Source organism: Siphateles boraxobius, unplaced genomic scaffold (genome assembly GCF_051911475.1).
Source record: "Siphateles boraxobius isolate OS27281-9 unplaced genomic scaffold, OSU_SipBor_1 13, whole genome shotgun sequence".
In the NCBI taxonomy this organism is placed as follows: Eukaryota; Metazoa; Chordata; class Actinopteri; order Cypriniformes; family Leuciscidae; genus Siphateles; species Siphateles boraxobius.
In genome coordinates this window covers 22,515,361-22,526,385 of record NW_027508733.1, presented here as the reverse complement: position 1 = coordinate 22,526,385, position 11,025 = coordinate 22,515,361, and the positions used below count along the sequence as shown (strand labels likewise).

The 11,025-nt window shown below is 39.3% G+C and overlaps 1 protein-coding gene across 1 annotated transcript; it reads right to left on the bottom strand.

Annotated features, from left to right (window-relative positions):
* Window positions 1-212: 212 nt before the first annotated feature.
* On the bottom strand, window positions 213-10,970 carry scamp4 (secretory carrier membrane protein 4). The gene is made up of 7 exons (XM_077226636.1): window positions 10,887-10,970; window positions 10,354-10,471; window positions 10,110-10,238; window positions 9,430-9,586; window positions 9,242-9,343; window positions 2,529-2,646; window positions 213-2,401 (listed from the first exon to the last, which is right to left on the bottom strand). The coding sequence occupies exons 2-7, from the start codon at window positions 10,358-10,360 to the stop codon at window positions 2,219-2,221; spliced, it is 696 nt and encodes a 231-aa protein (XP_077082751.1). The 5' UTR covers window positions 10,361-10,471; window positions 10,887-10,970; the 3' UTR covers window positions 213-2,218.
* Window positions 10,971-11,025: the final 55 nt, after the last annotated feature.

The following is an 11,025-nucleotide window of genomic DNA, read 5'->3' as shown; positions in this document are numbered from 1 at the left end:
GATGTACTATGCTGCTAAAGTTGATGTTCACATATGAGGACAATGGGACTAAGCTTTGTTGAAATTGTATAAGATGTTAGCAAAAAAAAAAATTGTAGTTGCATTGAGCTTCGTGACGCACACTGGCTCACTCACTCGAGCGCGCGCACACACACACACACTCAACGGGGCTTCAGTTCACTCACGATCGCGCGCGCACACACACATACATACACACACACACTCTCTGTTTCTGGCTCTCTCTTGCTCGTCGCTCGCTCGCGACACACACACACACTCACTTTGCTCACTCACTCACTCGCACACACACACACACACACACACACACACACACACACACACACACACACACTCTCTCTCTCTCTCTTGCTCACTCACTCGCGATCGCGCGCGCACACACACACTCTCTCTTGCTCCATCGCGATCACATACACACACAGGATATGAATTGTTGATATCAACAATTCAATTGTTGATATCAACAATTACATTTTTGATATCAGCTATTTAATTATTGAAATCAACAATAGAATTCTTGATATCAACAATTGAATTATTGATATCAACAATTGATTTCTTACTAGTAGAAATATAATTTTTGATATCAATAATTACAATGTTAGGCTACTAGTAAAAATGCGAATTCCTGATTTCAATAATTCAATTGTCACTAGTTGAAATGTCTATTCTTGATATCAACAATTAAATGCTACTAGTAAAAATGTTAATTTTTGATATCTGAAAATGTATTTCTGATATCAATATAATTTCAGATATCTAAAATGACTTTCTTACTAGTAACAATTACATTCATGATATCAGAAATTAACATTGTCACTAGTGAAAATTGAATTATTGATATCATAAATGAACATTGTTACTAGTAGCAATTCAATTGTTGATATCAAGTTAGACATTTCAACTAGTGACAATTGAATTCTTGATATCAAAAATAAAGGTTTTTACTATAAGAATTGTATTTCTGATATGTGAAATTGGAATTTCAACTAGTAAAAAATGAATTCTTGACATCAACAATTGATTTTGAATGGCAGCTTATGGAGACTTTTCACAAGTGAAAATACAATTACAGATATCAAGAATTATAGTTTTTACTAGTTGAAATTCAGTTGCTGATATCAAGAATTATAATTTTAACTAGTGAAAATTTAATTGTGGATATCAAGAATTAGCATTGTTACTAGTGGAAATGTAATTTCTGAAAATCAAAAATTGCCATTGTTACTAGTAGAAATCTAATTCCTGATATCAATAACTATTATTTTAACTAGTGAAAATTGAATTGTTGATATCAAGAATTCATATCCTGAAAATGAATAAAAGTTAAAACGGCTTGCCATAAACCCCAAAAAGCTAGAATAAATCTAAAAAATACGCCAAACCAAAACTCAGGTCTCAGGAGGATAAAGTTAAGATAGACCCACTGTCCTTGCATGAGGACATCATTTTATGCAAAAACTACTTCCTGTACAAAAACAAATTTTAGTTATTATACTTATTAGGTCCTACTTATACCAAATAGCAAGAAAAATTATAAAATGCACACCAGGCAAACTCTCGGGTCTCAGGAGGTTAAAATGATCTTTGAATTAAATTTGTTATGCAACTATTCTTTTCATTTTCAAACAAGTCAATGGAATGAAAAGAAAAGGCTCAGATGAACTGAAATCAATTCATCAATGTAATATTATATAACAGTGTCCTTTTTTTTTGAACTAATGTTCCGCCATTTTAATGTCAGTGTGAGGGTAGTATGTGTTGAGATGTCTTTAAAGGAGCAGTTTGCTTATTTTGATTGGTCATTTAACCTTCTGGTTAGTGTATCAGAATTTGCACCCAATACAGAGTTTTGACACATTTTCGATCGCCATACACTTCTATTTAAATCAGTGTTCAAGAGATCTACTCTTTACAGCTCAAACAGCTCAAAAAAACAACAACTGTTCATACACATTCTTTTAAGGAGTGATTAACATTAAATCATTTCGCTATATATTAAAAAAAAAAAATTGTACTAAAGCAAAATAACCATTCGCAAGTCTGTGATCTGGCTGAAGTGTTTTCTTACATTCTCTGCACAAAAATACTGGGTTTTTGCAAACTGCAAACTTGCAAACTGGAAACCCTCTGCAAACTGCCCCTTTGACGTTAAGACAAACAGTGGTGCTCTTGCTCCATCTGTAGTTGAGAAAAGGTATCACCAGGGTCCGCTCTCTGGGTAGTTGGGCACAGCGGCTGGATACTGGGGCAGGCTGGGGCCGGTTTCAGAGATGGCGTTGAATCCGGCTTCTCTCACAGGGGCGTTCTTCCACACACCCGTGCTCCACTCTTCCTGTGCCCGCTGTAAACTGCCTCCTCCACCACGATATAGTCGATGAACCTTTGAGGGGACAACACTAATGTGACACTTTGCTCTTTTGTTTTAACTTAAGGATTTGCTCTTTAAAGTAAAACATTTTTTAGTAGTAATGATGAGTTAAGGGGTTGTGTGTGTGTTCAAATCATACCTTGATGAGAACAAGTCCCATGAGAACCGTAACTACGGTAAAGAGCAGAGTACAGATGAGCATGAATATAGCCGAGGTTACATTCGTGCTGAAAAACATCACAGTGGCAATCCAACCACTGCGGAGACAGGACAATATGGCGACTTAACATCATTGGAAGTATTAAAATGGCGACACAAAGATTGGATTTATTGACACAACACAAGTTAAACTCAATCCACAACATTTGTTAAATAATAATGTTGATTACCACAAAAAGATCCCTTTTAAAAACTAAGAATAAATAACTACAATAATTTATAATTGGATTGATTATTACAGATAATTATTTAAAAAATGGGGGTCGGTAAACTTTTACAAATGTTTTTGAAAGAAGTCTATCCAACCCCAATTAAACACACCCGTGAACCAGCTAATCCTACTAGGCATACTGGAAACTTCCCGGCGGGTCTGTTGATGTAAGTTGGACCGAGTTTACACACCCCTGTACTTTGATCAAATCTAAATGTTCAGCATCGTTACTCCAGTCTTCAGTGTCACATGATCATTCAGAAACCATTCTGATTTGCTGCTCAAGAATAATTTCTTAATTTTATCAATGTTGAAAACAGTTATGCTGTATTTTGTGGAAACCGTGATACATTTTTTTTTTTTACATCCGATGGGACTCATGAAATCATGTTTATCTGTGAGCTAATGTATTAAAAGTTTTATTAACGTTACTGAGGTATAGAGTAGGGCGGGAGCGCGAGAGCCTGAGATATTTTAATGTGCTGTTTTTATTGTGCATTTATATCCGCTCCTTTCGCTTTGTTGTTTATGCATATTTTACGATTAAAGTTACGTTTAAAGTAACATCCACCCTATTTTTTTCTCTGAACTTTAACATTGTTAAACAGTTATGTTTAATCTCTTAAATTAATATTATTTTATTCTAATAAAACAGCCGCAAGTGCTGAATCACTACTGCTGTAAGCTATCGACATTAGAATATCAGAATCAGAAAGAGCTTTATTGCCAAGTGTGCTTGCACACACAAGGAATTTGTTTTGGTGCTGAGGCTTCCAGTGGACTATACAAATACAACAAGAAACATAATACTATAAATTATAAGAATAAAGAATAAAAATATAAATATATGAGAATAAAAAGTATCACAGTTAGGTTTAGTCAGAATAGACATTTCCAGATTTACAGATTATGAACATATTTACAGTGTTTTGAATATTATAATAAATAAATCTAAATATAAGTATAAGTATCACCTGAGTTGTAGGATATTGCACTAAACAGTGGGAGTATTACACTTAATGGCATATGCCTTGGGAGGTGTGTTAACTGTTCAGAAGGGAAATGGTCTGTGGGAAGAAACTGTTCCTGTGCAGAGATGTTCTTGTGGCCAGTGATCTGAGTCTCCGTCTTGACGGTAACCGTTCAAACAGGTGGTGACCAGGGTGAGTGGAGTCTGTGATGATTTTACCTGCTCTCTTCCTCACTCTGGAAGAGTACAGGTCCTGGAGGGATGGCAGGGGGGCACCAATGATCCTCTCCGCAGTCCGGACTGTCCGTTGTAGTCTCCTGATGTCTGATTTGGTAGCTGAACCAAACCAGACAGTGATGGATGTGCATAAGACAGACTCGATGACGGCTGAGTAGAACTGAATCAGCAGCTCCTGTGGCAAGTTGAACTTCCTCAGCTGGCGAAGGAAGTACAGTCTCTGCTGGGCTTTTTTTACAATGGAGTCAATGTGATTGTCCCACTTCAGATCCTGAGAGATGGTAGTGCCCAGGAACCTGAATGACTCCACTGCTTCCACAGTTCTGTTCATGATGGTGAGTGGGGGAGTGCTGAGCTGTTCCTCCTGAAGTCCACGATCATCTCCACTGTTTTGAGCGTGTTCAGCTCAAGGTTGTTGTAACTGCACCAGACAGCCAGCTGTTCAACCTCCAGTCTGTAAGCAGACTCGTCACCGCTTCGGATGAGACCGATGACAGTGGTGTCGTCGGCAAATTTCAGGAGCTTGACAGAGGGGTCTTTAGAAGTGCAGTCATTAGTGTACAGGGAGAAGAGCAGTGGGGAGAGAACGCAGCCTTGAGAGGCGCCAGTGCTGGTGGTGAGAGTCCTGGATGTGTGTTTCCCCAGCCTCACTCGCTGCTGCCGGTCCGTCAGGAAGCTGGAGATCCACTGACAGATCGAGGATGGTATGGAGAGCTGGGTCAGTTTGGCTGTGAGAGGATCAGGCATGATGGTATTGAAGGCCGAACTGAAGTCCACAAATAAGATCTTTGCATAAGTCCCAGGTCTGTCGAGATGTTGCAGGATATAATGCAGTCCCATGTTGACTGCATCATCCACAGACCTGTTTGCTCTGTAAGCAAACTGAAAGGGATCCAGCAGGGGTCCAGTGATGTCCTTCAGGTGGGCCAACACCAGTCTTTCAAACGACTTCATGACCACAGACGTGAGAGCGACAGGTCTGTAGTCATTAAGTCCAGTGATTTTGGGTTTTTTGGGGACCGGAATGATAGTCGAGCGTTTGAAGCAGCAGGGAACTTCACACTGCTCCAATGATCTATTGAAGATCTGCGTGAAGACCGGGGCCAGTTGGTCAGCGCAGGCTTTTAAACAAGCAGATGAGATGCCGTCTGGGCCTGAGGCTTTCCTAGTCTTCTGTTTTTTGAAGACTCGGCTCACGTCCTCCACACAGACCTTAAGCTCAGGTTGGATGGCAGGAGGGGGGAGTAATGGGAGTGCAGGAGGTGATGGTGAATGTGTGAAGTCCAGGTTAGAGCCGGTGTGTGCTGTGAATGAGGGCTTTTCAAACCTGCAATAAAATGAATTTAAATCGTCAGCCAGGTGTTGATTGTCCACAGATCGGGGGGATGGTGACTTGTAGTTGGTGATGTTCCTCAGGCCATTCCAGACTAATGATGGGTCGTTGGATGAAAACTGTTTTTCAGTTTTTCAGAGTAGTTCCTTTTAGCAACTCTGATCTCCTTTGTCAGTCTGTTTCTGGCCTGGTTATACAAGATTTTATCCCCACTTCTGTGAGCATCCTCTTTGGCATGACAAAGGTGTTTGAGTTTCCCAGTAAACCATGGTTTATCATTAGTGAATGATAAGAATGTCCTGCTAGGAATGCATGTATCCTCACAGAAACTTATATATGATGTTACAGTATCTGTGAGCTCATCCAGATCAGTGGTAGCAGCTTCAAAAACAGTCCAATCAGTGCAATCAAAGCAGGCCTGTAGATCCTGCTCTGCTTCATTGGTCCATCTTTTAACAGTCCTTAACACAGGTTTAGCTGATTTCAGTTTCTGCCTGTAGGTCGGAATAAGATGAACCAAACAGTGATCAGAGAGCCCTTAAGCTGCTCGTGAAACGGAGTGATACGCATTCCTTATTGTGGTGTAACAGTGGTCCAGTATATTACTGTCTCTGGTGGGACATGTAACGTGCTGTCTGTATTTTGGTAGTTCACGTGAAAGATTTGCTTTGTTAAAATCCCAAATAATTATTAGAAGAGAGTCCGGGTGCCTTTGTTCCGTTTCAGATATTTGTTCAGACAGCTGTTGTAGTGCCGCGCTCACACACGCATCTGGAGGGATGTAAACATTCACGAGAATGAAAGAGGAAAACTCCCGTGGCGAGTAGAAAGGTTTGCAATTAATGAAATGGGTCTCTAAGTTAGGAGAGCATATCTTGTTCAGTGTTGTTATATCTGAACACCAATTTTCGTTAATGTAGAAACACAATCCACCACCTCTCGTTTTCCCCGTTAGCTCCGCGATCCGCTCGGAACAGCTGGAAGCCCGGCAGATGTATTGCGTTGTCCGGTATGGCTTCACTCAGCCAGGTTTCAGTGAAGCACAGAGCATCAGAGTTAGAAAAATCCTTGTTAATCCTTGTGAGGAGAAGTAGTTCGTCCATTTTGTGAGGAAGGGATCGGAGGTTCGCAAGATGAATGCTGGGGAGTGCAGTGCGCAGGCCGCGCTCGCGGAGTTTAACCAGCGCGCCGGCACGCTTCCCGCGTTTGCGTCTGACCGCGCGTTTGAACAACAACGCTGCACCTCTGACGAGAATGTCCAGCAAAACGTCTGAATAATCAAAAACTGTATAGTTTTCTGGTGTGTGTTTCCTAATGTACAGTAGTTCGTCTTTGGTGAAACTGATAGGAAAATAATGACTAAACACAGGACAAACGAACAAAAACAACACAATAGCTGGAGAGCTCCACACCATACCAATATCATATTAATAAAAGATGAGTGACTTGTGTTGCTAAATGGCATGCAGTTAATTTAAAATACATTGTATGATGGAGAAAATGCTGTTTTTACTGTTACTACGAATAAAACTCTTTCTGATTTTGCCGTGTTAGCCATTTGACAAAATAATACCTCTGAGGCATGGTAAATCAAGAAAACAAGGGCCCTGTCCCATTTCTCCCCCCTTAAAACTTCCACTTGGTTTTGAGTGCCCTCGAAATTAAAGTCCCCTCAACAAGGGAAGTGGAGTTGAAGATCTTTCCCCATGAAATGGGACACCACTATATGCAAATTAGCGCGGTAAACCTCACTACGTCACGCGCAGCAAACCTCACTACGTCACGCGCAGCGTCAACGTGTCTAATACTATTTTCATTCAGAAAATGAATGAATGTTCCAGCTGTTGTGTGGCCTCTGTTCGTTTATCTACGTCTGATGAATCAACAGAGACATGTGGAACATAGAAGACGCATTCGCCATATTTTTGTCTGTATTTAATCGTTTAGACGGGCACATGAAACCCAAAATATAGTTCGCTTGTCTAGTTGCAGTCCGTTTCCGAGCGCTCGCCGCCATGGGAACAGGGTCAACGTTCGCAGATCATTGTGCTTATAATAGCACTTTTTACAGTCAAACACCTCCCGCAATTTAGAATTAGCAATTTTACAACAATCACTGATTGTGCTCAGTGCAGTTTGGGTTTAACGTTAGGGAGAGCTTCATCTTTTTCTTCACAGCGCGCTGTCATTTCTCAGCGTGCTGTGAAGAAAAAGATGAAGCATTAACGTTAGACGAACGCGGCTAGTTTTTAATAGTTTTACCTCACATCTTCTTTTTATAATCCTTGGAATCCAAAAACGAAAATAAAATTAGATGAACCAGATCAGATGTATATTTGATGTGCAGGCTCTCTCGAAGCACTCGGCAGATATCATGAACATCGTCGGATAGATAGCTTTGTGAAATATTTTCTAACATTAGTGTTCAAAACTTAACAGTCCATTGGATGTGCATCAAACTAACATATTCCAACATATTTAGAAATTTTAACATGCTTATTTTTGAAAATATACTTCCTTTCCAGCGGTGTCCGCCATCTTGTTTAAAAACATTTAGCTTGCTGAGTCCGCAAGGTATCCTGGGTAATTTCATCTTCCACTTCGTTTTAAGCCTGCATCGGACCGCACTATGTTTTGAGGGTTGATTTTAAGGGGAGAATAGCACTCCCCCTTGCTCTTTAGAGTATTGGGACGCCCTACCCCTACACGAGAACGCGCAAAAACAAGGGTTAGGGCAGAAATCTAGGGTAAGGGGAGGTATTGGGACAGGCCCAAGAGATTCAAACAATAAGATTAACCATGTTGAACTATATAACAATGATTAGTTTTCTGTCGTTAAAACAGTTGCTCACCTGTCTAATAAAACACATATCATATAAAGCATCTTTGGTGTTTTCATAGTTTCGACGGAAGTAAACCCGAAAATCAAGGGGAATGTAGATATGATGTCACTGACAGGTGACGCAATGACACGGGCCATTACACTGGTTGAAATAGCTGATTTAAACATTGTTGGAAACATTTGCGATAGTGTAAGAACACAACTCAACAAATTTACATTGTTCTAGTAGTTTTTGGACATTTTAATCCAAAGTATCTTATATATTATGTCTTTAATGCATCTTTGCTGAATAAAGCTGTGGTCAAATTTAAAAATAAGGAATTTTTAATGACCTAACATTCCTTTTTCTTGCAGGATTAACATGTGTATGCTTTTTAAAACTAAATGTCCACAACACTTGGGCCAAAGTTAATGTGTGTTGAAATAACGGATACGGATGGAAAAGACTAGACAGCTGTCTAAATATATAAACTCACGACTTGAGTAGTAACAAGCTGAAGTAATCAAGATATCCAGATTGGCTTCAACCTAGTAACAGTGTAGGATTCGCTGAATTAGACATATGAAGAACCAATCATGTTGGAGAAAAAAAGTTGAATGGATCATGTCACATTTTTCATGCTCTTATTCTATAAAAACTCTTTTACTCTTTTTGTTGGTGGGGATTTTCTATGAAATTGGTCTGAGATCCTCTGGCTGTGATTAAAACATATTCAAAGGCATTGTCTGGAGTCTGTCTGATTACTGGTGCGCGGCAGGATACACACTAGAGATCTTATTTCCATTCTCAAGTGATAGTGTTGAAAAGGGGCGAGATGTCGTCCGACTCGAAGCCCAGTAGAGTATACATGTGTATGTGTCGCTTAGGTGACGCCTCAGGTTAACTTAAGTCAGGTGCGTAGGAGAAATCTACCATCTATTTTTTATCTATTAATTATTTGTTGTGGTAACTGAGGTGTTTGTTTTCATTGTTAATTAAGCCACAAATTATGTTAACTCATATTAAATATCGAATATCCTAACATTTCAATGTTACTCACCATGCACCCCAACCTGATATTCCAAGACTTTGGATAAAAGCGAGAACACATTGCAGGAAGAAAATGAAGAAGAAGGCCATGAAGTTGAAGGAACTATCAGCCCTGAAAAGACACACAAAAAAACAGTTCAATCAAAGTGAAAAACCAACCTCAGCAAATTTGTCCTACACCAAAAAGAGTTTCCTTGCCTGAATGCTTTATAGAGCGGCCTGAACCAGCAGGTATAGCTACATGGGCTGAAAACCAGCAGCCAGAGGAGCGAAAAGCCAAAGTTGATCGCTCCACCGCCTCCGGCCCACCAGGCTATGCAGGCCACCACATTAACACAAAGTGTGATAGAGTATACTGGAAAAACAGCATAGCAGTCATCAGATAAAGGAATCAGATCTTAAAGTGATAGTTTGCTCAAAAATGATTATGTCATTCCAAGCCTGTAAGACTTTCGTTCATCTTCGGGACACAAATTAAGATCTTTTTAATGAAATATGAGCCAGTTCTGTATCTCCATTGACAGCTACTCCATTGACATATTCATCATATAAAGCAAATAATGCTTTATAAAATTTGGACTAAACCGCTCAATTCATATGGATTAGTTTTATGATCTCTTTATGAACTTTTTGAAGCGTCAAAGTGGTAGTTGCATAGCTGTCCATGGAGGGACAGAAATCTCTCAGATTGCATTGAAAATATCTTCATTTGTGTTCCGAAGATGAACGAACGTCTTACGAGTTTGAAAAAACATGAGGGTGAGTAAATAATGACAGAATTTTCATTTTTGGGTGAACTATCCCTTTAAGTGTCCTGGCAAACCTAGGAACTTCTGAAACCAAACTATTCCCAGTAAAGTATGCATTTCTTTACTCACATATCCAAAGATTGTAAACACGACGCACAAGCTGGCAGTGGGGTTGCGGAATTTCCTCATCCACATTCTGGTAAAAACATGGCTTTATGTGAAGAAACTTTGGCAGAGGGGGGAAGTTGTTTGCTCGATCTGTCAGGAAAAAAGGGAAATTATTCATGTTTTAACCACAGCAAAAACAAGAAACCAAAATCAGATAAAAACAGAGACATTTATAGTTTTTTCATGCCAACCAAACCTGACCTACCTGTCATTTCTCAATTTTGAGAAAAGGTGGATACTGTTGATGTTTCTGGTGCTAATTAACTTTTCCCTCTCTGAACTGATATACTGATGTTTTCAGTACTAAAAGACACACAGATATCCTAAAAACATGCAAAACATTATTAAAAATAGTTCAGGATATAATAATAAGCCTTTAAGTTCTGACCACACAACTTAAGTACATTCAGTAAATGGTACACAACTGTTGAGAATGCCACATAGGATCATAACAAATTTAGGGCTTTATTTTGTTTTAAATATGTGTTGTTGTTTAAAATAATTCTACATTAACGATATTTTACAGAATATTTGAAAACACAGCACAGGCCAACAGATAACCATGCACTGTCAAGCACAACTGCAGTAGAAAAACAACAGTCAAACTATACCACATCTACGCAAATTAGAAAAGCCATTTCATGTGTTTAAAAGAAAAAAACATTGCTTTGACAATATAATAAAATCTTATCTTACAATAAAAATACAATAAAAGTTATATTCCCGAAGATATGATACCTGAGCACTGCTAAATAGTTTGATGGGGGTGCGTCTGGAAGTCTGCATTGAATTCTGGCGATCACGTGGCGGACTGGAAGCGTTCTGATGCATTGTGGGAAATGTAGTTCTAAACTTCGTCGGTTTTGTACGTGGCAGA

What these genes read in the sequence shown, in the direction of transcription:
- scamp4 (XM_077226636.1), bottom strand. An exon ending in CCGCTCTATAAAGCATTCAG is followed by an intron (nt 9,344 to 9,429) that starts GCAAGGAAACTC and finishes GTGTCTTTTCAG; the next exon opens with GGCTGATAGTTCCTTCAACT. An exon ending in TGGGACTTGTTCTCATCAAG is followed by an intron (nt 2,402 to 2,528) that starts GTATGATTTGAA and finishes GTCCCCTCAAAG; the next exon opens with GTTCATCGACTATATCGTGG.